We start from the raw sequence: 26,472 nt of genomic DNA, 5'->3' as shown, positions 1-26,472 counted from the left end.
CTCATCCTTCGACAAAAGTCTTCCATGTTTAAAGCAAACGACGACAACAACAAAGCCCAGCTGTTCGCGTGAAAGAGTTAAAAAGTGCGTCCTTTTAAGAAGCGGAGCGCGTATCTGTGTGCCCAAATCTCGCGAGAGCTTCCCCTAGCCTTTGCCGGTTGGCCGCACCGCGGAATTTCCTTGTGAACTTTCTCCCCTCCCCTTTTTTATCGAATCCCGCGAGAAGAAGCGCGACGTGGTCTCGCGCGGCCGGCGGCGGGATGGCGGTTGCTGCGGGGTAGCATCTCAGGCCAACTGCTGCTCTCGCCCCAGCCTCGTCGCCTCCACCTCGGAGCGGGAGAGGCCCTCTCCCCCCCACCTCCACATGAGGGAGAGCGGAGGGGGGCACCTGGCCCCTCTCCCGCCCCACCACGCTCCTGAGGGATGAAGGCGGCCCAAGGGGGCGCCGAGGGTGAGTGACCGGGGGGAGGGTCAAGATCTCTCGCTTTCCTTTAGCAAATGCTGCGGGTGAGGGTGCTCGACTTTCGTAGGAAAACCAGGCCCCTTCGACCAAGGGGGGGCGGGAGTCTGAGCGGCGGTTTGTATATTTTATTAAGGTGCCCCCCTCCCCTCGCCCGCCAACGCCGCCCAATCCTTTGGGCTGCGGAAAAGCATCGGGAGTTCTCTGGCGAAGAGGTCAGAAGGGCCTCACAGCTCCTCGTTCAAAGAGAGCTACTGGGCAGGTTCATGAGTCGCCTCCCTTTCCTTCCATGGACGGGAGGAAAGAGCTTCCGGGAAGACCTCGGACCTCATTTGTGAATTCTTCTCCGGGAGTTATGTACAGATTGGAGTTTTTAAAAAGCCCCCCCCCCCTTTTGAAATGTAGCATCCAGGGGTGTCGACTTGAATAAAATTATTATTATAAAATATGGGGGTGAGGGTGAAAGGCAATCACAAGATCCAGCACATGCACGCCATTTTAATGGCGGGGCCTGTGAACTTGGGGCGGGGGGGGGTGCTAGGAGTCTGCTCCTACGGTAGTATCTGCAAAGCATGCAACAGTTGAATGCTTCTTCAGTGGGGGGCAGGAAACGAGTTTGGCTTTCTTTTCTTTATTTAAATGTTCTCGATCTCTCTCTGCCACTTGCTTTTAAGGCGGGTGTGAGGAACCTATGGGCCTCAAGATGGTGCTGTGCCCCTGCTCCCATCTTAACTGACCATTGGCTCTGCTGGCTAGGGCTGATGAGAGCTGGGATCAAACGACATCTGGAAGCCAGCAGACTCCCCATCCTGCAGGTGGAAAGGGGCTTGGTGGAACACCCAAAACTTAGAAGCGAGTGTGGAATTTACTGCTGAATCCTATACTATGCTTACTTGGCAGGAAACCTCACTATGTTCAGTTGGCCTGACTCGCCAGAACATGTTTAGGGCTGTAGCCTCCATCATACTAGAGATGGGCTGTGTAGAAAGAGAAAGGGGCTTTCATGGACTTAAACCTCAGAAAGGAGCTGGATGTTGTTTCTTTAGCATATGCTAACCACCATGTTTAGTTAAATCAAAGGTTCTTTCAGGCCTTTTGTCTGCAAGCAGTAACTAGCTAGCAGATCCAGGGATGTGTATGGAGGACATGCTAGAGGGAGTGATCTATTGCTTTTCAAAACACAGAGTGAAGTGTAGGTTTTTAAGGTTTCTGGTGAGGATGCACCATGTTGTTGTTGTTTAGTCGTGTCCGACTCTTCGTGACCCCATGGACCAGAGCACGCCAGGCTGCACCATAGCAGAGTAATAAAGTACTTCTTTTGTGTGCATAAGATCTCAGATCTCTAGTATCTCCAGTTAGAAGACCATCAGCAGTGCTTTGAAAGACCTTTGTCTGACCAATAAATAACATGAGGCTTAGCTGCCCATCAGTAGACAGTAGTGGCCTAGATGGACCAATATACTGAGTATATGACAATATAAGATCATCCTAAATTGGAGATAGATGATATCTTGGTAGAAATGTCAGGGAAAGAAAAAATTGCAGTTCTGTTACCACCTAGAAATATGCTGTCTACACTTGTCACTCAGCAGCTGCCTAAGAATTTGAAACTTTTCCAGCAATGTAAATTACATACATAATACCCATAATCAAAAGGAGATGGTTTTAGAGGTGTTGATGCCTTCTGCATTTCTGAGGCTTTTCAGAAAAATAGCAACATCCAAAAAGAAATCATTTTTTTAAAAAAAATCTAGGCTGCCTGCCAACATGCACCTCTTAGTCATTTGTGGGTTTACAACTTTCCTGCCTTGTTACCTGGAGGTAGTTCTTACTTCACCACAGGCAGTCAGGTGAGTTGTTATTTACAGCTTTGTGTTAAAGGTTACTTAAGTTTCCATTGAAAAAAGGAAAGTAAATATTCTTGCTACAGCTTTCTTTACAAATCTTTTGCTCGTTATGTATGATGCTGCCTAACTTGCTTTCTGAGGTTTAAAAATAATGAAGTAATTGCTCCCTTGCGAAGCCTCCTATGTTAAAAGTGGCAGCAGTGTGCATTTTAGATGTTACAGCATTGTTAGTTTGCCAGTAGGATAGCTGAAAACAATGCCTGTTTAACCTGCCTTCTTATAAATGTCTCAGAAAGGGATGCATCACTTAAGAATCACAGGTTCACAGAGAGCATTAATAGTAAATATATCAACCCCAGTAGATACAAAAGAATCAACCTGAGGTCCTTTAACTGGAAACAAAATATTAAACTTTAGGGTTTCTGTTTGTAAACCCACTGAGCTATATTTGCCGTTAAAACAACAACATATTGAACTCCTCCATTTGGTTTTGCCATTCCATTGTTAGCATAGGATTTTAAATAAAGTTCTGAGGTTAAATAATATGAAGCAGGCCCCTTTTAGCTGTGTTCACTGTAGGATTAAGCCCTCTTATTGTTTCCTATGCTTGATATTTTACTTATGACAGTATTGATCTCTTCTACACCTGTATGTAAGAAATATGGAGAACATAGATCAGTACCTGCCATTGGTTACCTAATGTTGACGGTATGTATTGTAAAGAATTCTGGATTGCATGTACCATGGTCCCATTCTGCAAGGTACTTTAGTCTATTCATGGTCACATAGCTCAAGTTAATGTTCTCTGGGGGTTATGCAGGGAAATTGAAGGTGAACCTGCAGCTCTGGACTGAAATTCAAATATATAGTATGCTTCACTGACTTGCAATTTCTCTTATAGAAACGGAGAAACTGAATAAGATGAGTTCCCTTCTAGAAAGGCTTCATGTCAAGTTTAACCCTAACAGTAGACCTTGGACAGAAACCATGAAGCTTGTCCGGCAAGTTATGGTAAGGGTTTAGCTTATTTTAGATGGGAGTACTTGATAAAATCTCCTTGCACATTTTCATAAAACAGTGATTGTCAAGATTGTCTACTTAGAGAGGACACTGTCAACAGTAAATTGCCAGGAGATCTTCCACAGAATGTGTGCATCTTTCACAGAATCCCTGCAGATACAGAAGATTCTGAATTGAATTCTATGACATGCTCTCCATTCTGGTAGCACTGTCTTTGCTGCTGTTCCATATCAATTGTGAATACTCCCTAGATGAAGGTGCCTAGCATTCCTCTGCAACTATGCACTATATGGGAAGATTGGCAGTGATGGGCCACAATTGCAAAGAAACTGTCATTGCTGATTCTTTTATCAAAAACCTAGTAACTCTTAGAACACAGAAAGTTTTAGTTAAAAGATCTAGTTTTTGAATAATCATTTTTATTTGCTATTATTTAGTAGAACAATTCTGAGCTGTAATTGGTTTGAGTTGGTGTGACTCATACAATGGTCTAGCTTTATAATGCACAAGGCCAGCATCTGTGGAGGGGTTTTTTTATTTACAGCACCCATAGGAACTGATTTTCCAGAACAAACAAAGTGGAAGCCTTCAGGAATGCAGTTGAAAGCTCCAATGTTTTAGTTATAGCTTTCCTTTCACAGTATTGCTGAATGTGCATGAACACTTTCTCTATTTTTTTCTCTTCATCACCTTTGAACATAGGAAAAGCGAGTTGTAATGAACTCTGTTGGTCACCAGAATCTTGTCAGCTGCTTAGAAACTTTGCAGAAGGCATTAAAAGGTTGGTAGATGCTTCTGAAACATAAATAAGTGTTTGTGGTTAAAATAAAAAAGACTAGGAGGGATTGACGTTAGGATAATAAAGGTGTTTATATGGTTTGTACTAGATGGGCGCAAAGAATTACTATGATACCCTCAAGGTTATTGGACAGCCCTTTGCATGATTATTCAGAAGTCCTACTGTATTTAGTGGAACTTATGGCCTTGTATGTTTATAACTGCATTCTTGGGCTCTGTGTTGCTGTAATGGGTAAGCTACATACTGGGCATGTATAATGCTCATGTTCAATAGACTCATTGAATCAATTACTACTGTTTGTATAGTCACATGTTATATCACACACTGCTAACCACTTGGTGTCTGGTTAAAGAAGAAAGATAGTTTATGTTCCTGTTTCAGCCAGTTACCAAAACTTGCAGCCTGTACCATAGTAATTCTCATTTTTTTTCAATGGGAAAACTGGGTAAGCGAAAAGCTCCTGTGAGCACGAAGTTCCCACTCAGATGACTGTGTGTTGAATCTCTGCATAGTTCAGTTTCCTGGTTATCCACCTTTTAAAACAGCCACTGCTGTGAGGTGGCAATTCTGTCACTTTCTGATATCAAGTATAATTAATCAAGTAACTAATTAAATTAGTACAGACACAGAAGTTGCCTCTTATGTACACGTCTGAGGGCAGTTCAGGATCAATTTTTTACTCTTATTTCCACAAGTTGTGGAGTAAGTGATTACAATTGTAGGATTGCTGACCAAGAGGCAGGGTCTTGTCTTTGGGCTGCATCTTTGGAATGTGACACAAGTTCAGTGACAAATAGAAGTGCCTTGGCCATTGCATCTACCTCATAGTTAATAAGGGACTGTGAAGGTGAGCTGGCTTTCTCAGGCAGTTAAAGCTCCAGCTGCCCAGCAGATGGAAAGATAAACCTCTATGTCTTCCTCCCCCCTTCAGTTCAGATTAACTGTCCATTGATTTCAGTGGGTCTGAGTATGGCTTGGTTGGCTATCACCTATTGGGACTTGAATAAATTTGCTTATGTACTTGGCTTTAAACAAGCTCATCTTCCTCCTAGTGACATCACTACCTGCCATGACAGATCGCTTAGAGTCTATTGCAAGACAAAATGGGTGAGTAACTCCCATTATCCCTGACGATTGGCCAACTGGCTGGGACTGTTTGGAATTTTAGTCCAGCAATATCTGGAGGGCCATAGGTTCCCCACCACTAAGATTAATACTTTTCATGTATCTTATGTTTAAGAGCTAATTGAGACTACAACCAATCACATTTTTTGTATTATTTTTATTCATTGTTTATGCTACACGCTTAAGAATGTAGAAGCCAAAGTTTTTGTTACAGTGAGGTCCAGCAAATCAAATATTTGATTTAATTAGACTTAGATTTTAGTTTAGTTCCATCTCTGCCCTGGATGGGTGGAAAGGAATGTTGCCATTTTTTGGTTTTGAAATAATTTTTTTTAAAAAAAGGAATGTTGCCAAATAGCAATCACATGGTGGTTATGTAGAAAGAGAAATGTAAGAGGTATGTACCCTACACATTGGACTAGAATCAAGATTGGTTGTTGCACTTATTTCTCACAGGAATTAAAGGGACAAGTTAATCAAGACTTACAGTACAATCCTATCTATGGCTGTTTAGAACTATTGATGTCAATGTGACTTACTTCCTGAAAGTGAGGTTAAGATTGCAGCTTTAGCATAAATTCAGTGCGACTAACCTGTATGCAGCCCATTATTATCAATTTTGAGCCTTCAAGGGAGACCAGCATATATGCCTCCAGCCAAACAGATTAATTGATGTGCTATTGATTGGTATTTGATCAAGCTTTTCATGTGTGAATATCTTTTCTCTCCTTGTGTGTAAGTCTTGGATCTCATCTTAGTGCAAATGGCACTGAATGTTACATAACTTCAGATATGTTCTATGTGGAAGTCCATTTGGATCCTACAGGACAGCTGTGCGATGTTAAGGTGGCCCATCATGGAGAAAACCCTGTGGTACGTAGAGTATGAAGGTCACACCAAACGTCTGCCTTCTACTTTTTGTAGAAACATGTTTTTACAGCCCACTCTGTTCTGATAGCGCAGGGCAGTCTACTGTATGTATCAACCCTGAGCTTAACAGCTTCCTAAAATCCATATATCTCTACTCCTGCATTTAGTTTTACACTTCTCCAGAAGGGAAGTGATCTATTCAGCCCAATTCCCTTTAAGTTCTCTTAGCCTTGTAAAAAAGTCACAAGCTGCCACATTTTCACATTCTACCTACTCTTTCAAAACCGAGGCTATCATTTCCCAGCCTTTAATAAAATGTTGGATCCCTCAGTAGTAGCAAGAGAAGTCAAAGCTCCCTTTGCCCTATTACTAGTGTGGTACAAACAGCTTGCTAACCAAGTTAGTACCATTTGTAATTCTCGCCATCTCCCCAAACTTAGTTTTTATTCTTTGTCGGAGCAGTGTAAAGATTTGATATCATTTTTTAACTTTATAGTCTCATCCTTCAAAATGCCTGCAGTCATTTCTAATCATCCTGGATACCTCTGACCTGCCTTCTGCATTGTTCAAACATCCTGTAGGACTGTTTAGGAAAGTTTTTAGGGTTTTGTACTTGCATGAAGCTGACATTCCCTATAGTCATGTACAATTTAAGCCAGCACCATTGTGCTGAATAACTGCAACAGTTTCAAATGAAGTTGTAGCACACATTTTTATTTTCCCTTCTAGAGTTGCCCAGAGCTGGTGCAGCATCTAAGGTGAGTACTAATCTCTTTCATTACTGGCTACATACCTTCTCCCTGTGCGGTTCTGCTGTATGGCTACAACCATTTCTCCATTTCCTATAATGTCTCTTGTACAATTTATATACAGCATTCTGGATTTATTGTGGCTTACTCATGCACCATATTAGCTATTTTAGAACATAGAGTACAGATCTTTTCTCAACCATAGTGCTTTTCAGGAATTGTGTAGGGTGAGGTGAAGATTTTAGAATGAACAAGAATTGAAGAACTGGGTGAGGCAGCAGTGTTGCTTAGATTTAACAACGAACAGTGGGTGCATATGAACTGAGGATATTCATCCAGTTTTCAGTTTCTGGCTCTTTTGAAAAGCAGCATAAATAGCTCATATCACAGACCATGAAACAGAATGTTTATTTACTTGCTTTAAAAAATAGTCCAATATCCAGACAATATGGAATTTTTAGGGTCACCATAATCAGGTTTCTTTTCAGTTCTCTTTTTCCTGTTATAAAGCACCATCCTTAGGATGTAGTATGTTGCTCCTGCCTTTGGTGGCTAATTAGCTATGACTTGAGCCTTGTACAAGCTGACCCAAATCTCTCTCACAACATGTGAAGAGTATGTTGACACTGGTGCAACAGAGACCCAATATATATTCTGTATTCACTGAGCTGGTTCAAACAACACCAAGTTGGGTTTGGTGTTATATGAATGGGCCTTATGAGAAGGCCCTCCATCTTCCCCGTGGGCTCTCCAATGCATTGCGTTACTTCTTCCTTAGTACAAACCATAGTTTGCTGTTACCACCAAATTGTCAAATAGTTGATTGTCTTGCCCTCCAAACAGAATTGTAAAACAGCTTCAAGCTCATGTTTGAAAGGTCCCTATTTATCCATGAAGGTCTTTGAAATGCATTGGATAAGTCACTGTAACTTGCACATTTGGGGTTTTTAAAAACATAGATTTCAGCAGAAGGTCTTTACTTTCTCTTTGGAATTATATGAAGACTGTTCTCATACACTGAGGAGAGGCCAACTCCTTTGCTCCTAAGTAAGAAGGCAGGGTTGAGACTTTAATAAGAAATTAGGAGTGGCATCACTCTGTACATAGGGTTCACCAACATTTTTCAGCCAGTGAGCACATTTGGAATTTTAAGAAAGCACTGTGAATGTTAGTTATAAAATGGCTACCGAAGGGGCATAGTATAGCACAAAATGGCTGCTGGGTGCGTGTCTAGGAGAGGCCAAGCCAGTGCAAATAACAACAGAGGGGGGAGAGCAAATAGTCTCTCATGCATTGTGACTTTTTGAAGGGGTATTTTCTGAGACCTTTGGAAGATGCCATAGATACTGGCAGGCGCATTGACATCATCAGGCACTGCACTGGTGAACTCTTAGAAATTCTCCTTCAGAATAGTGGTTTCAGGGCTATGAGAGTCACATAGGGAAAAAGTCCTCTCAGAGAGTTTTGAGAAGGCCCAGGAGGACAAGTAGCCAGCAAAAGAGCCTACATACAGCTTGAGAGGGCACAGCACCATAGGCAAGCAGCTTGGGCCATAACATTTCAAAGTAAGGATACTGAAAGGGAAGCTTCAGTACTTGCAACCCTCCAGTATTGGGGGGGGGGGGTGCCTATCTATTTTTCCTATGAATTGTATCATGCATATTGGAATTTTCTGGAGGAGTGCTGTAGTAGGATGTGCTTTTGGAGCTAAAATGTTGAAATTGACTCCTTTTGCCAACTCTCTTAGGTAAATCTAACTATAAATATCTCTGGCATGTATGATTCTTCCAGATTCTCTAAAATTGATATGTTTTTCTTTCCCAGAGAGAGAAATTTTGAAGAATTTTCTAAGCACCTGAAGGGTCTTGTCAATCTGTATAAACTGCCTGGTGACAAGTAAGCATTCCACTAGTCATAATTTCTCTGATGTGGCAACACCTGCAGTTACATATTTGTAAGAGCATTGCATATAGTGGTTGAAACCCTGCCCAATTGTATATCTACATGCTCCTTTTCTCCTTACTTTATGTGCCACCCCCGTCCCTTTCCTGCATTACCGCTCTTGATTATCTCTCCCAACTTCAAGAAAGGAAACTAAGGTAGAACTGCAGTATTACTGACGCTAGAAAGAACACAAAATGGGCTAAAATCTGCATCTTTTTAAAAAGAGTTGTGCAGCCAAGGTTGGATCCTTTGTGTGCATTGGAAATTTTAGCGGCCAGTTTTAGAATATAGTCTTCATTTTGTCAAAAAGGGATTTTTTAATAGGAAAGCTAAGAATCATGGCCCATCTAGTTCAGCATATTGTTCTCACAGTGGCCAACCGGATGCCTTTGGGAAGCCAACAAGCAGGACCTGAGTGCGAGAGCAGTCTCCCTTCCTGTCGTTTCCAGATTCTGGTGTTCAGCTGAAATAACTACATAAGCTATAACAAGTCTGAAGCTTAAGTCCTTGGCATGTCTGTGATCTTGTATGATAACAGTTGAGCGACCTTCCATGGAAAGCTGCTATTGGTTGGACAGTGCTCCGGTTGGCTCACAGTGCAATTCTGCATGGTTCACAGTGCAGTTCTATACATGTGTACTGGAAGGAAGTCCCAGTGAGTTCAAAGAGACCTACTCCCAGGTTAATGTGTATAGGTTTGCCACGTCAAAGCATCTTTTTGTCTTTTTTCTGTACCAATTTTAAAATAATATTTTATTTTTTCGTCTTAGCAAACTGAAAACGAAAATGTACTTGGCTCTTCAGTCCTTGGAGCTTGATCTTTCAAAGATGGCAGGGATGTACTGGTAAGAGAAGTTTGCCTTACTGAATGAACCTAGCATTTACCTGTTGATGTCCTAAGCAGCAATACTGTTCAGGAAGTAGAACATTGAACTTGGAAGGAACTGAGTTCAAATCTTACTTGAATCACAGATCCACTAGCTATTCCCTGGATAAGCCACAACATCTTAGCCTCAGTTCCACCCTCTGTAAATATGGCAGATTATGATCAAGTTTAAAGGGCTCACATGAAGATGAATGCACAGCCAAACTCACTGTACCCTAAAGCAGTCTATAAAAATAGGTGCTTATTAATAAAGAGGCTTGCATATTACCGTATTACCTAGTTTTTGGGGGGGAATAAAGGAAAAAATGTTTTTTTCCTTTATTTCTCCCCAAAACCAGGTCGGGGAACATTTTTTCCTTTATTTCTCCCCCAAAACCAGGTCGGGGAACAGCGGGATGGCGGCGCTGCACCTTCCCGCTGTCCCCCGAGCTTGTGGGGCTGGCCGATGTCTGCCCGGCGCGAGGGGCTCTGCTTCAGGGCACCCTGCGCACCGGGCGGCGGGCAGACATTCGCAGACATGCCTAGGCTGCGGGTGTCTTCCTGAAGCTTGGAGAGCGACAGGGGTCGGTGCTATTTAAGTTTCCACCGGTAGCATTATGGAATCCAGAGTCTTAAAACTGAAAGATAAACAAACAAACCCAACAACTACCTTTGGTCTTTGAGGAACTGTGGTTGAAAGATTGACTGCTAAAGTCCAATGAGGACGTGGTACTGGATTTCCAGGCTCCCATATCCAAGACCAGCTGTCCTGTCATCGTGGTAGTAAAAAGGAAAAAATAGTGTCAGAAGGAAAAATGGGTTCCTCTTTTTAATCTTAGTGTTGCAAACCTAAAATTTCAGTTTGGGCATGTTACAAATTCAGTCTAAGATAACAATCCAAAAGATTTATACTGTGGCAGTCTTGGGTCTTAATTCTGCACCAGCTTATCATATGTCTTTGATTCTGTCTGTTTGTAGGCAAGCCACCAATGCAAGCCCTTTGGACAAGATTCTGCATGGCAGTGTTGGCTATCTCACCCCAAGGAGTGGAGGTAGGCGACTGTATATTGTGACAGAAGAGGGGTCCATTTTACAATACTGCCCATTTTCCCCCTTTAAAGATGACTTGTGAAATGGTGCAATGCTATTTTTTTTGTTAAAGAGTTGAAATACCCACCCACATATTAGCCCCTTATGGAGCTCAGCCTATCCAGTATGCCATAAGCAGAGAAAAGATGCATATTGGAAGACTGCTAGCTAGCAAAGCAAAGAGCTCCATAAATGCAAGTGATCCACCTCTTAACAGGAAAGGCAAAATATTCTCAGAATCTGCAGCCAAAGTGACTTCAAGGAAAATTCTTTCCCAACCCCAGATATAGCCATCAGCAGGACTAAGAACCTTCAGAGCTTCTGAATACATGTTTGGTAAATTAGGTATACATGAGTCACATCATAAATTACTGGGTTGTTGGGGGTTTTTTTGCTCATAGCCAGTATACGCCTGTGGTTTCTCTGTTGATTCCGGGTGTTGGAATCCCTACTCTACTATGAAGTTGCTTGGTAGATACTAAGCAGGCCATTTTTCTCATGGGATTGTTGTAAGAATAAAAACAATGCTACATATGCCACCCTGAATTGCTTGTAAGAAGGTCATAATATGAAGGTGGCATATTCTCAAGACTGAGCCACATCTTAAGTGCCATGAGAGGAAAAGGAATGTAGTTGATGACCTTTAGTCTCCCACATTTATTGAATTGTCCCACCAAGACACTATTCGAAGCAAAAAGCCAGCTGTTTGGACAGAATTTATTCTGTGCTAGAGCAGCCTTGTCAATCCTGAGTTTTGTCTACAACTCCCAAAAGTTCCAACCAGCATAGCCAGTGATCAGGGCTGGTGAGATCTGTAAGTCATAGTGATGGGATTCTGCTTCACAGATAAGAGAATGAGATTTGGGAATACATGGAACTTCATGCGAAAGAGAATAGAAGGTGGTGGGTAGTACGAAAAAATAACCCCCAAATCCTAAAATTTGTAGATCTTTGTCCTAAGAGCTGTGACTTCCTGATTACATAGAATGCTAGGTGGGCATAATTTTTTATGTCCAGATCAACACATAGGCATCACTTCTGACCTTCCCAAACCCGTTGTGTTCCCTCTCCCATTAACAAGCTTTCTTCTTTCAGGTCACCTGATGAATCTGAAGTATTATGTTTCACCCTATGATTTGATTGAGGAAGGTACTGGAGCTCCTATTATTCTGAATGAGAACAATGGTATGTTTCTAGATATGCTTTCTGCTTCCAAATGTGCATTCTGAACACACCTTGGATTATATTGAAGGTTTTCTTTGAACCCCAAGCAGCAGATTTCTTTTATTTTGGTATAAGGTTTATTTGTGTTTTCCTAAGTATAGATATTCCCCCCAATGTTTGTATATTGAAATAGTATAGTATATAGTCAGTTGAGTATTGACAGCTTCTTATATTCCAACACTGTCTGATGTTTATCAACAAGCAGTCCTATTAACATTCCTGTGGATTACTAATTTATCTAGACTCCAGGCAAGTTTCTTGACAGGTGCATGTCTTGATTAACAGTGAGGCAGTTAAATAATGAGTTCAGATTGCTGTAGTAGTAGTAGTAGTAGGTTTGTGTTTTGTTTTTTTAAGAGACAATGGTTATTAGTAGGAAACATAAGCTTGTACTCTCTGGTTTTCTGGTTAATGATTGTGAGCATGATGGAGTATCCTGAAAATTATCTAGCCTAAATGTCAGTACTGGACCTGCAGTGGACCTTGTGCATTAAACCCCCAACCATGAAGTTTGCAGCTTGTTGCAAAGACTAAATACTGTAGTAACCAGCCAAGTGACAAATTGAACCAATTAGCGTTTTTTTCCCCATGGCTGGCCCAACTTGCTGCCACTGCACCCATTCTTCTTCCCTCTTATTCTGATTGCGCCACACCTGATGGTCTTTCAAATTAAAGAAGTGGAGTACAATAGGCACTCCCTCGATTTTTAAAGTACTTATTCCTTAAAGCAGGTGTAGGAAACCTATGGCCCTCCAGATCAATTCTTTTCAGGGTTTTAGTGCATAATGCTGATAAGCAATGCATAACATCCAGTTTATTACCCGTTGCTGTGCAGTGGATTTTTATTTTTATTTAATACAGCTGTTTGAAAAGTTAACACTTGCCTCCACTTTCAGTTCCTCGCTACCTGGGTATGAACATATGTGTTACAATTGAGGGAACACTAACAATGAACAAACTTCCAATTGCCCCTCTCATTATGGGATCTCATCCAGTGGACAACAAAGGGTAAGAAACAGGCACCATTTGTTGGTGCTATTTTACCATAATGAATTAGAATGATTCCATAAGATCATCCAAGATGGACAATGCATATATTAGTTTTCTAACGGCTTAAATTAGTTACTCAGAACAAAGGCTTGTTGGAATAAAAGTGTATTTACAGCCTTCCTAATGTTTAAAAAAAAAAGTATTTGCATGAACCCGGATATAATACTATTGTAATCTTCTTTAGGACACCTTCTTTCTCCTCAATCACCAGTGCCAATAGTGTTGATTTGCCAGCTTGCTTCTTCTTGAAGTTCCCAAGGCCTATTCCAGTTTCTCGGGCTTTCATTCAGAAACTTCAGAACTGCACAGGTCAGTCATGTCTTCAGATAAGCTGTTGATAGAGTTTTGCTAGCATCAGTGATGTATTTGGTGCCATAACCTGACACCTAGAGGGCAGCAGTCAAAGCATTTTAAATTTAGGGTTGATATGAATATTTGCTCCCCTGTTCTTCAGCATTTCTGCAGCCTAGATCCATATACCTGCAGCTTCAGACTGTCTTCCTCTTTTTTAAAAAAACCCAGTGTCTAATGTTAATCATGGAACTGATTAACCCAAATGATACAATTGGGAAAAGGCAAGAAATCAGAGTAATGCTAAACAGAGTCTTGTATTAATGAGAGCACATGGATGTCTTCATCCTTTTCCCCATATCCCTACTGACCACTTAAAAGCCAATCTTCTCAATCTGTTTTTGTTACTAGTTTTTTGTGTTTGTTTAAATCCAAGCCAAATCCTTAGAGACGTTAATTTTTCAGTCAAACAAATGGCGCAGAGCAAGCAGATACAGAAAAACATGTAATTTGCCTAATTGGGGAGGGACCAGTATGTGGCCTTCCATGGCACAGAGGTTGGATTACTCTCAGGCCTTTTAGATTGCCTTTAATGCTACTACTTTTCTCATTCATCTTCACACAGATCATGGGAGGGCTATCTCACTAATATACTTGTTTAAGATCCTGCTGCTGCTGCTGCTGCTGCTGCTGCTGCTGCTGCTGCTGCTGCTTCTTCAAGATTACTAGTGTAATTTATTAGTGTTCAGGTATTTGAACCCATCTCTCCCAGGTGCAGCGCTCCATAAGATCACACTGATTTTCATGTTAGCTCCATGTCAAGAATTTCACAGTTCCTAGCATTCAATATCCACATTGGAATATATTAAACACAAGTGGTTTCTGGATAACTGATTATAGAAATTTGACGCTGCAACAAGCATCTCTCATGTCAAGTTGTAGTGAAAATTATTGAGATCCCCTCTAGTACAAATACAAGTTGTAGGTAACAGCTAATGCTTGCATTTTATGAGAGGACAAATCTCTGGGTGGGTGGTTATAGTTTTTTTTCTTTTCTCAGGCATTCCATTGTTTGAAACCCCTCCAACGTATGTCCCCTTATATGAGCTTATCACACAGTTTGAGCTATCCAAGGAAGATGACCCTGGACCATTGAATCATAATATGCGCTTTTATGCGGTAAGTTATAGGTGGGGATTTCATAAATTACCTTCACCCACAGAATGTGAGAAGGTTGGTAAACTCTAGGTGCACATTCAGCTAAATATCAGTAATTTTAATACAGGATCCTATATATAGCTTTTCATGATTAGACAGGTTATATGATCTGACTATAGAAAATCTATGTTCTCTCACTGGAATACTTTACATTGTTAGAGAATTTGTGGTAGGTTTAGATGTTGCCTTCAGTATAAATTATGGTGAAGTTACACCATTGTTCTTTATCTTGAGGCTTCAGGGAAGAGTGGTCGTAAAGTACACAGCAGAGGTAGGCATCCTAAGGCCCGTGGGCCGGATGCTGCCCAATCGCCCGTGGACGGTTCAGGAATCTGTGTGTTTTTACATGAGTAGAATGTGTGCTTTTATTTAAAATGCATCTCTGGGTTATTTGTGGGGCATAGGAATTCATCCCCCCCCAAAAAAATATAGTCTGGCCCCCCACACGGCTGAAAAAGGTTGCTGACCCCTGGTACACATTAACTGGGGATTTGCAACAAAATAGTGCAGTGTTTTTCCACCCCTTATCTGGAGCACATCTGTTAAAGGCTCAAGCTTTCTTGGAACAGGGAATCCCATGGCTCTGGTTCCAGGACACCTTTTTATTTTCCCAGTTATTTTATTTAGAAAAATATTTACATCCTGCTATCTCATAAAAAATCAAAGCTGTTTGCAACCATAGCTGTGTTTAATGAAAACACTTATTTTAAAATCAAAGACCATCAACTAGCCATTATGGAAAGTTGTTTTCTTAATTGCTTGTATAGACTAGGGCCTCAGCAGGATTTCCTGCCCTATCTACTGAGAAAACCCAGAACAGTCAGGAATCGGATTCAATCAGCATCTGAGGATAGGCTATCCTAAATGGCATTTCACCCTTGTAGGGGAAAGTTGTCACTGCAAGTCCAAACCTCAACAGGAAGTAGTCTGACCATGACAATGGGAGGGAAATCTACCCCTCCTATTTCCAGACCACCACCCTTTCCACCTCGAGCAAAAGACTAAATCTAGGGTATGCCCTTCTCTGTGTGCTGGACCAATGATCACTTGTGAGATCTATATAAAGCCATTTTGATGGCCCCGTTTTGCTTCCTAACTGATAGATGTTCCACTACTCAAGTTTGCTTTTAAGAGAGAATATTATTGAGAGAAGTGCAGTAGAGAAACTGAACCTTGGACTGAAAGGAATGAAGGCAATTCCTGTTCTAAGAACCTCTTATGATATGATTAGTGATCTGCAAAAGAGAATTTTGGCATTATGTATTGATAATACTTTCAACTGACTCTTCAAAAGACAAAGTAATTATGCTGCTGTTGCTAAACTTATACTGATGTCTAGAAAAAATAGCATGAGATGGTATATAATGAGATCTTATTTTCATCCCAGTACCAGAAGATTAAGTATTAACTAGGCAGGCCATATAACTGAGCCCCAAAGAAAGCAAATACAACCTAGCGGAATTTCCCAAACTTGGGTCTCTAGTTGTTTTTGGACTACAACTCCCATCATCCCTAGCTAGCAGGACCAATGGTCAGGCTTGCTGGGAATTGTAGTCCCCAAACACCCAAATTTGGGAAACCCTGGCCTAAGGTTTAGCACTGGTTCCTACATCTTTTAATGTTGACACACAGTGCTTTTGTTGTATCTATTTGTTTTTGTTAGAGCCATTGCTCACCTTCCACTGCCACTAGTAGGACTTTTTGGAAAAGGGTGGAATAACGTATAAATGAATAATGCAGTTTTGTTCTTCACAAACAATAGTTTGGTTTTCATCTCCTGGCTATGTGTGATTTTGTAGCACCCATCCATACTTTACCAAGTAGTAAATGTGAGGTTGTGTGTGCCCTCTCCATAACAGGCTTTGCCAGGTCAGCAGCACTGCTACTTCCTCAACAAAGATGCCCCCTTGCCAGATGGACGAAGTCTTCAGGGAACTCTGCTCAGCAAAATTGCTTTCCACCATCCTAGTCGGGTTCCTCTCATCCTCAATTTGATCAGGCATCAGGTGGCCTACAACACTCTGATAGGCAGCTGTGTCAAGCGAACAGTCTTAAAAGAAGGTGAGTGCTACCCATGGTACATTGCCTGAAGAATTTTTAAAAACATATTGGTCTCTATAATCTTGTCAGTCTTCTCCAGATGTTGTTAGGTTTGAATCACTACAGCAGCTGACTCCTTTTTCACTTGCCTAGGAAGATCAGTTTTTCTATCCATTTATGTATGTTAATACTTGTACTCTTAGTACTGTTGTTGCTTCTCAACCCTTGCATTTATTGACCATATCAAAATTCTGAATAGTGTAAGGAGGCATGAACCAGATAGCCAGTAAGTTCAAGTTCAGGATTTCCATTCAGTTAGTAAGGAAACTAAGCAAGAGTATAAAAAAGAAAGCAGGCCCTAAAGCAAACTGCTCACACGGCAGTTAGCAGGCAAAGCCCACAATGCACCAAACTAATATTTATTTTATTAAAATTAATAGAAGACTCTTCCTTCCGGAGTAAACTTGAAGCAGCTAACATAATAAACATAAACTTTGAAAAGATTAGAGTAGCTGTTACCCAACCCATGCACCATCAGATGTTTCCTAACCTATTTTTCCCTGTTACAGATAGGTAGCCGTGTTGGTCTGCCATAGTCAAAACAAAAAAAATTCCTTCCAGTAGCACCTTAAAGACCAACTAAGTTAGTTCTTGGTATGAGCTTTCGTGTGCATGCACACTTCTTCAGATACATGATACATGCACACTTCTTCAGATGTATCTGAAGAAGTGTGCATGCACACGAAAGCTCATACCAAGAACTAACTTAGTTGGTCTTTAAGGTGCTACTGGAAGGAATTTTTTTTGTTTTGACTATTTTTCCCTGTCTTAGCTGAGCTGCAAATAAAAGTATGAACATCTTTCTCTCTTTCCCTTATTTTATCTATAGGGTGAACATGACTTTTTAAGCTCATGGCCTTTGCTAGCAAGCTCTTTTGTCTTTCCAGATTCCCCAGGCATCCTGCAGTTTGAAGTCTGCCCTCTGTCAGATTCCTGTTTCAGTGTGTCCTTTCAGCATCCTGTAAATGACTCTCTAGTTTGTGGTAAGTTGCTGGATGGAGGGTTTTAAGAGGGGAAAAAATATGTATGTATAAACAGTCATTGAATGAAGATGGACACATTTTCGATTTAATGACCTCCCTGTGATGCCTCTGTGTCTTTCAGTGGTAATGGATGTTCAAGATTCTACACATGTGAACTGCAAATTGTATAAAGGGCTCTCTGATGCACTCATCTGCACAGATGACTTCATTGCTAAAGTTGTTCAAAGGTATGTCATACTGCTTAAGCCAGAATCAAAACTGATCTTTGAAGACAGTGGTTAAATATAAACCTGGTAACTCAGAGATCACTTACATTAAATTTTTACCAAGGGAAAAATAATTTTACAGTAACATTTTCCTACCATCCTTTTTATATTCTGCTCTAATGGTGACGGCAGTAAAGGTCTACATACACAGCAGGGTTTTTTTTCCAGTAATGAGAGCCTACCCTACGCAAGGGAGGAAAGTTTCTGGGCTAATCCTTAAAGCAATGGCATCCTGAACCTTTTCCTGTTTTGGGGGGGGGCGGGGGCAGATTGCTTTAAATGTTTGGGACACGTGCCTTCTATCACACTGCAATCACTAGCTTCCCTTTCAGCCAGAATTAACTTGGAGCTCCTGCTTTCCATCTCTACATTTCTCCTTCTTTTATCTATTTATTTTGCTATTTATAACAAAATATAATAGATGGCAAATAAACGTAGAAAGAGGTAACTAGAACTTCTGTTACCTTTCATGTCCAATAATCCTCATGGAGATTTGTGGCACTGCAGCAAGGCCATCCTTCTGTGGTTTTCTCAAAATTTCTCATGCCCACACTTTGACAGACCTTATCTATCAACTCAGACTATGCTATCTTGGATGGTGTGCTTTGGTATTAAAAGCTCTCTGCAACTTAGAGTTGGATTTAAGGTCAGCTACTGATTTCTAATTATTAAAGGCATTTGGGTTCCCTTCTGTCTATCAAAAGGAAAAGGCTCAGTCCTGTCTTCTGTGGGTTGCTTTTACTGCTGGTGATAAGGAGCTTTCCTCCAGGAGCAGAAGTTTGAGACAGCTGCTTGTCCATGCACCAGTGACATAAGGCAATTTTGTACACTTTATGTAGGAAGAAGAGTATATGAAGCATGTACACAATTTGTGAAAAGTGCACGCACTTTATATTTTACAGGTTGCATTTAGCTGTGGTTACCCAGTGACCTCCTAGAAAATAGGCATGTGTTTTTCACCCATGATGGTCTCTATATGTTGTGCACACTTTCATGTATGCTGAAATGATACATGTAGAATTTATGTCTTCTGTTAACTGAATCTGAAGAATGATGTTTTCTATCACTTCTGGGTCTTCAAGCCATCTCTACAGTCTTTAGAGAAAGGAGTAAAATGAATAAAATAACCAAATTCATCTTGATGTGAATAGAAATTATTTCTTTGAAGTTCAGAATTTGGGTTTCATTAATGTGCATAGCCATGTATGAAAGGAGTGCCTAGATCTGTCTGTCCTGTACTTTACTTTGTAATTCAGGGGTGAGTAACCTATAGACCACCAGATGTTGGACTTCCCAATTCCTGTCAGACCCACCCCACATAGCCAATAGGAGTTGTAGTCCGACAACATCTGGAGGACTGCGGGTCCCCCATCCCTCCCGTAACGATGCCAGTTCTTCAGTTTAGCATTTTCAAAATGTGACATATTTACTTAGGACATATTTACTTGAACAGGCTCTTCAGTTCAGCAAAGCCTTAACATGCTTTGATTTTGTCATGTTCATGGAATAAGAAGATAAAGTAGGAACTCTCTTTTAAAAAGAGTACATTCACCTATTTATTAATGAGAACTTTAATGAATTGAGTAGGGCTTCCTTAATCCTCAGTTGCTACTTTGTTGCTGTGGTGGAGAATTCGCCTCTAGAAAAAAGAGTAAAAGTTTATATTCCAGTATATAGTGTGCCTGAGTAGTACAGAAGTCAGGCTCACTCTGTAGAGGTGTACCTAACACTGCTCATAATTGTTTATAATGAGTACAGCTTTTAGCTTCATGGGGGAACTTACTGCTGGCAAGGATGACACTAAACCAGCTTTTCTCCACCTTGCCTTATAGATGCATGTCAATACCTGTGACCATGAGAGCCATCCGGAGAAAGGCTGAAACAATCCAAGCAGACACACCAGCTTTGTCCCTCATTGCTGAGACAGTTGAAGACATGGTGAAAAAGAACCTGCCCCCTGCCAGCAGCCCAGGTTATGGCATGACCACCGGCAACAACCCAATGAGTGGCACCACCACGCCAACCAACACTTTCCCCGGGGGACCCATCTCCACCTTGTTCACGATGAGCATGGGTATAAAAGAACGGCATGAGTCAGTGGGCCACGGGGAAGACTTCAGCAAAGTGTCCCAGAACCCTATCCTTACAAGCTTGCTACAAATCACAGGCAATGTGGGCTCCACTATTGGCTCCAGTCCCACGCCTCCACACCATACCCCTCCCCCTGTGTCATCTCCTGCAAGCAACACCAAAAACCACCCCATGCTCATGAACCTGTTGAAGGACAATCCAGCTCAAGATTTCTCAACGCTGTATGGAAACAGCCCACTTGAGAGGCAAAATTCCTCTTCTGGCTCCCCAAGGATGGAAATGGGTCCAGGAGGCAACAAGCAAAAGAAGAAAAAATCACGCGTCACGGTGGAGAAACCAAAGCATCAAACTGAAGATGACTTCCAGAGAGAGCTGTTTTCCATGGACGTTGACTCCCAGAATCCCATCTTTGATGTCAATATGACCACTGACACTTTAGATACCCCTCATATTACGCCAGCTCCCAGTCAGTGCAGCACTCCACCAACAACGTATCCACAGTCTATACCTCATACCCAGCCCAGTATTCAGAGGATGGTTCGGCTCTCCAGCTCAGACAGCATTGGTGCTGATGTGACAGATATCCTTTCTGACATAGCAGAGGAAGCATCCAAGCTACCAAGCACCAGTGAAGATTGCCCTCCTATTGGAACACCAGTAAGAGACTCCTCAAGTTCAGGGCATTCCCAAAGTGCCCTGTTTGATCCTGATGTCTTTCAGTCTAACAACAGTGAAAACCCTTACACTGATCCAGCTGACCTGATTGCCGATGCCACTGTGAGCCCAAACAGTGACTCTTCAAATCAGTTTTTCCCTGATGGAGTTGATTTCAACCCTGACCTCCTGAACAGCCAGAGCCAAAGCGGTTTTGGAGAAGAGTACTTTGATGATAGCAGCCAGAGTGGAGACGCTGATGACTTCAAGGGCTTTGCATCACAAACGATAAGTACTCTGGGCGTGCAAGTGCTGGGGGGAGATGGAGGGGAGAGTAAGTTCAAGGCAAGCAGCCAAGCGGACACAGTCGACTTTAGTATTATCACTGCTGCCAGCAAGGCTCTGGGGGTCTCTGATGTCATGGAGCATCATAGTGGAAGCCAGAGCCCCTTACTGAGCACGGGAGATTTGGGGAAGGAAAAGTCGCAGAAGCGGGTCAAAGAGGGTAATGGATCCGGGAGTTCTTTAACGGGCCCTGGGCTAGATGGCAAGGGTGGAAAACGCAGCCGCACCCCATCCAGCGATGGGAAGAGTAAAGAAAAGGTCCAGAAGCGGAGGAAGGTGGAGCCAGAAGGCAAATCTCCCTCTCATAGTTCGTCTACCAGGCCTTTCACCCCACCAGCAAGCACAGGCGGCTCGAAATCTCCTGGAAGTTCAGGCAGGTCTCAAACACCCCCTGGGGTCGCCACTCCTCCCATACCCAAAATCACCATCCAGATTCCCAAGGGAACAGTGACTGTTGGCAAACCTTCCCATGGGCAGTACACAAGCAGCGGCTCAGTCTCCTCTTTGAGCAGCAAAAGTCATCACAGTCATTCCTCCTCCTCCTCTTCCTCCTCCTCATCGTCATCCTCGTCCTCGTCGTCTTCCTCATCGACCTCGGGCAAAATAAAGAGCAGCAAGTCGGATGGGTCTTCTGGGTCCAAGATGAGCAGCAGCCTCTACTCGGGCCAAGGCGGCTCTGGATCAGGTCAGTCCAAAAGCTCCACCCAATCAGTGGGAAAGCCCGGGTCCTCCCCCATCACAAAACACGGCCTCAGCAGCGGCTCTGGAGGTACCAAGATCAAACCTCAAGGGAAGCCTTCATCACTTATGAACCCTTCCATGAGTAAACCAAACATTTCTCCTTCTCATTCTAGACCCTCGGGCGGTTCTGACAAGCTGGCCTCTCCGATGAAACCCGTTCCAGGTACTCCCCCGTCGTCTAAAGCAAAGTCCCCAATTAGTTCCGGTTCTGGAAGCTCACACATGTCTGGGACTGGATCAAGTTCAAGCATGAAGTCCTCTTCAGGGATGGGATCCTCCAGTTCCATGTCCCAGAAGCCACCCCCTTCTTCAAATTCTTCAGCGGGATCTTCATCTTCCTTCTCATCTGGCAGCTCTTCCATGTCTTCATCTCAGAATCAGCACGGGAGTTCAAAAGGCAAGTCCCCAAGCCGGAACAAAAAGCCATCTTTGACAGCTGTGATTGACAAACTCAAGCATGGTGTAGTCACCAGTGGCCCTGGTGGGGAAGACTCAATGGATGGACAGATGGTCCAGAGTTCCAGTTCCTCAAGTCACTCCATGTCCTCCAAACACAACCTCTCTGGAGGTGAATTGCAGGGGAAGCGGGAAAGGAGTGACAAGGAGAAATCCAAAGTCTCTGTTTCAGGAGGCTCCTCTGACTCTTCCAAAAAGGCATCTGATTCAAAGAATGTTGGAAGCACTGGAGTGGCCAAGATTATCATCAGCAAACATGACGGTGGCTCTCCTAGCATTAAAGCCAAAGTTACCTTGCAGAAGCCTGGGGAAGGAGGTGGGGATGGCTTAAGGCCTCAGATGACATCTTCCAAAAGCTATGGATCACCACTAATAAGTGGGTCTACTCCAAAGCATGAGCGCTGTTCTCCCAGTCACAGTAAGTCTCCAGCATATACCCCGCAAAACATTGACAGCGAGAGTGAATCAGGATCATCCATAGCAGAGAAATCCTATCAGAACAGCCCCAGCTCTGATGATGGAATTCGGCCTCTTCCAGAATACAGCTTGGAAAAGCATAAGAAACACAAAAAAGAAAAGAAGAAAGTAAAAGATAAAGATCGGGATAGGGATAGGGATCGTGATAAAGAGAGAGACAAAAAGAAAACTCACAGCATTAAGACGGAGAACTGGTCTAAATCTCCTATCTCTTCAGAACAGTCTTTGTCTATGACAAGCAGTGCCATTCTTACATCAGAAAGGCCATCCAGGCCTAGCCCTGATTTTTTGATTGGGGACGAAGATGAGGATCTCATGGATGTTGCCCTGATAAGAAATTGAGAATATTTAGCCAAGGTTGGCAGGTGGGAAGTGGGCTGGGGCTAAATGTTTCATATAGTGTTGTTTTAAAAATGTTTTTAAAGTTGTGAGTGCAAACAACACCCTTGTGGGTTCAGGTAAAAACAAGCATTTTTCTTTGGCTGTACTTCTTGACAAATGGAGCATAGAGAAAAAATATTTTTCAACTCTTGGAAGTTTACATGGACTCTTACACATGCATACTTCCATCTAATCAGAGTCTCTACCACAAAGAATTGATGCACCACGCTATTCGGTGTAGTTCTGTCACTTGTCCCAGAGTTACATGCCTGTGGACTTGCAAGATAGAATTGAAACCTGGGCAGATATTTCATTTCTTTTACTTCACTTTTTTAGGAACATTTCCATTCTGGATCGTATTTTTAGTGTTCAGGATTTAAGCTTGTTTGGGTTTTGTTATTCATACTCTGATATTTACACCAAAAATTAATTAGCGGAATTGGTTCAGTTCCTGGTATCTCCCCTAGTTCTCAAGGTGCTGACTGCCATCTCCTATTAAAAATAAAATCTGAAATGGAACTGTTCAGTGGATAGCACCAGTTGGGCCCTTATGCAGGTGGTGAAGTATTTGACATAGATGTGTTACATCTTTTACAGCCATTTCACTTAATCTTTGTATTATAAAATTGATTTCTTCCATGGAAACTGTTGGCTTCCATGCATGTCTCCTCTGTTACCGCTGGGTAGTATAAGATGGCAACTGAGTGGGGAAGAAGAAAGTGAGGGTTTGGTGCTGTGAGTGTAGATTGTTAGACTTCTCAACCCCTTTAATTTTGAAGTAGGTTGAAAACCCAGCTAGGAGAGAATGCTGTTAAAATAAGTGGGAGTGACACTTTCCCCTTGGTGAGTGTGGTTTGTTGGCATGAGTGTGGAATCAGTTTCCTCTTTGGTATAAGATCCACTGCAGCATGGCTCCTTTACATATCACTTCAGAAAAGTAGGAACCTTGAGGTCATATGGGAGGAATCAGCAGTGCAGCTACTTCCCTTCGCAGTTGTCTCAAATCCTAGGCAGAGTGAAGTGGCTGCATCTTTGACTCCTCTCACATGACTTCAGCAGTTACTGGAACAGCATACTGGAGCAGCTCACAGGCCAGTGAGGTAATATAGGGTTCCAGACTTATTAAGAAGGAGCCTATAATGTGTGAGTGGTCAGAATATATGCTTAGTGAATGTGCACTTCAACTCCCACCTAGATAGATACAAGGGAAACATTCTAGAATTTTTCCATAACCACATAGTACCAGATAGAGATGGTATTGTAGTGGATTAAGATTTGCCATTAGAATTTGCCTTGCTGTGTTCCATTGAAGGCCATGAACTATATGCATATCACCCTCACCTTGATGTCTTGTTCTCTACAGTATCGTCTTCACATGGAACATTCCCTGATGCTCAAGAGAATAGGGTAGCACCTGGTCACACAGAACTCCACGTGGTATACTAGAGTATACAGCAATAATGGGGAACCTGTGGCCATCCAAATGTTGCCGGACCTATAACTCCCATCATCATTTGCATGACCATTGGCCCTGCTGGCTGCGACTAATAGGAGTCAGAATCCAACAACTTCTGGAGTGTCACAGCTTCCCCATCCCTGGCATACAACGGTTGCAGGACTTTTTGATAGCTAACTGTACACCCCAAACTGCTTGCACTCTTAGGAGCTTTTATGTCATAGGTTTGCTCCACCAAGGATTATCTAATGAAGAAGTTGCATTGAGGCTTCTAATGGAGAAGCTGTACCCCACACAACCATATGTTGCAGAGTTTTCCTGACTTGTTTACCTGCTTCCTGAGTTTCCAAGATACTGCAAATCATAAATTCAGAGCAAATGACATAATTCATTTTACTGCAGACGACTTGGGTGTGTACAAGGTCTCTGATAGATCAAGAGGTTTTTTTTGCGATAGCCACATCACAGAATGTAATCCTGTGTATGTTCAGGCCACAGCAGTTGTCTTTATTATGATGGTTTTTACAGTATTTTCATTTAGGGAAGAAGCTGGGTTCTGAGAAACAGTGTGCAACTCAAAATGAGAAGCTTTATTGTTTAAGGCTTTGGACATCTTGCTGCATCTCAGCAGCAACATTTGAGTGGTGTTTTCATGATGGGACGCACAGTATAGTTCTGGTATCCTCTGTAATTGGAATGGAATTGTTGAAAGTATTTGGAAGATGAAGGCTGTGAGGAGCAATGTAATACAATTCTTAGGTATGGACAGTGTCTAAAATATTAAAAGAGGTAATGGCTCTTGAACCATGAATTCTACCAGATCTTTTAGAGGGGTAATTCTTTGGGTCCCAAGTTAAACAATTGAGACTTTCTGTTTTTCAGTGGACATCCACCTTGGCCAGTAGTAGGTTTTTGAGTTATACAAAAAGGTTCTTCAGAATGAAAACGAGCCTTGATCCAGTGTATGAGAGGTGCAGGATTTGCTCATGAATGGATTCCCTTATCAGTCATAATGGCTCTTTCCTTGGCACATATGAGGGATGAGGATGATGTACCAGCCTTCCATTTCCCACAAGTGCTGAACACCCAATTATATGTGGGAAAGAGGGGAGAGATTAGGTTTATTGTGGCCTATGAACCCACTGTGCATAAACTGGATTAAGTCATATTAGTTCCATGGAAGTCTAAAGTCTACCATGCTAACAGGTTCCAAAATTGTGTGGTTGTTTTTTTTACCTTATGCAAGCAGGATGTTAATAAAGTTCTACTTTTAATACAATATACCTTTTTTTGTCCAGCAGTGATGTTTTTTTCATAGGGAATGAAGTAAGATAAGCCATTCAAAGAATAGTTCCACCAATTAAAATTGGGAGTACACATACCAGTATCACACAATCCTTTTCTGTGTTAAAAATCTCTCATGTTTACTTCTAAAAGTGCATTTATTTGTTCACATTACCCTACATCTTTCAGTATTGTAAAGAAAAACAGAAAATAGGAAAGAATCAAACCTATTAATCTCAGGTGTAGGTACTTCACCTGAGATTAAGATTGGTTCTTTTTATGTACATGGTAGGTCCTTTACTCTTGTGAACAATTGTGTAAATACTGCTTCTGGTGACTGAGGAGGTGGAGAAGGAATAGACCATTTTTAGTTTTTTGATGTACTTCAAATAACATGTTTGTTTTACATGCAAATAAATTTTGTTTGATAGAAATGTTTGCCTCAACTCAATTTCTGCACTTTAAAAGTTGGCTTCTACTTGGATGAAGTTCTGATTGTCAAGTAAGAGCTTTTTTGGAAAGAGAGAAGCCTTTTTTGAAACTTCTATTTCAAAACTTATAAAAGTTGGTAGTGCATTTCCTTCACAACTATAGCTGTTTTATATTAGCAGGAACTGGTAGGTGCTGAACATTCATCTGCATTTTTGTCTAAGAAGCTCAGTTGTCTAATAGTCTGCATCCCCAGAC

General features: G+C 41.9%; 1 protein-coding gene across 2 annotated transcripts; it reads left to right on the top strand.

The window, feature by feature from the left end:
• Positions 1-215: 215 nt before the first annotated feature.
• On the top strand, positions 216-26,219 carry MED1 (mediator complex subunit 1). 2 transcript variants are annotated; one of them, XM_083708620.1, is made up of 17 exons: positions 216-451; positions 3,209-3,318; positions 4,030-4,108; positions 5,179-5,233; positions 5,992-6,124; positions 6,851-6,879; positions 8,695-8,766; positions 9,585-9,659; positions 10,658-10,731; positions 11,864-11,953; positions 12,889-13,000; positions 13,227-13,351; positions 14,394-14,512; positions 16,411-16,612; positions 17,539-17,634; positions 17,756-17,861; positions 19,733-26,219. In XM_083708620.1, exons 1-17 carry the CDS (start codon positions 424-426, stop codon positions 23,004-23,006), a joined length of 4,779 nt encoding a protein of 1,592 aa, XP_083564746.1. In that variant the 5' UTR covers positions 216-423; the 3' UTR covers positions 23,007-26,219. The 2 variants fall into 2 exon arrangements, with proteins under 2 accessions (XP_083564746.1, XP_083564747.1); XM_083708621.1 differs by having other exon boundaries at positions 226-1,687; positions 1,758-3,318.
• Positions 26,220-26,472: the final 253 nt, after the last annotated feature.

Source organism: Podarcis gaigeae (assembly GCF_964106915.1).
Source record: "Podarcis gaigeae genome assembly, chromosome: 13".
Taxonomy (NCBI): Eukaryota; Metazoa; Chordata; class Lepidosauria; order Squamata; family Lacertidae; genus Podarcis; species Podarcis gaigeae.
The sequence above is the reverse complement of the archived record's forward strand: the minus strand, read 5'-3'. Positions and strand labels throughout refer to the sequence as shown.

What these genes read in the sequence shown, in the direction of transcription:
- MED1 (XM_083708620.1), top strand. Translation starts at nt 424, where the DNA reads ATGAAGGCGGCCCAAGGGGGCGCCGAGG. An exon ending in ATCATGGAGAAAACCCTGTG is followed by an intron (nt 6,125 to 6,850) that starts GTACGTAGAGTA and finishes TTTCCCTTCTAG; the next exon opens with AGTTGCCCAGAGCTGGTGCA. An exon ending in GAAACTTCAGAACTGCACAG is followed by an intron (nt 13,352 to 14,393) that starts GTCAGTCATGTC and finishes TTCTTTTCTCAG; the next exon opens with GCATTCCATTGTTTGAAACC.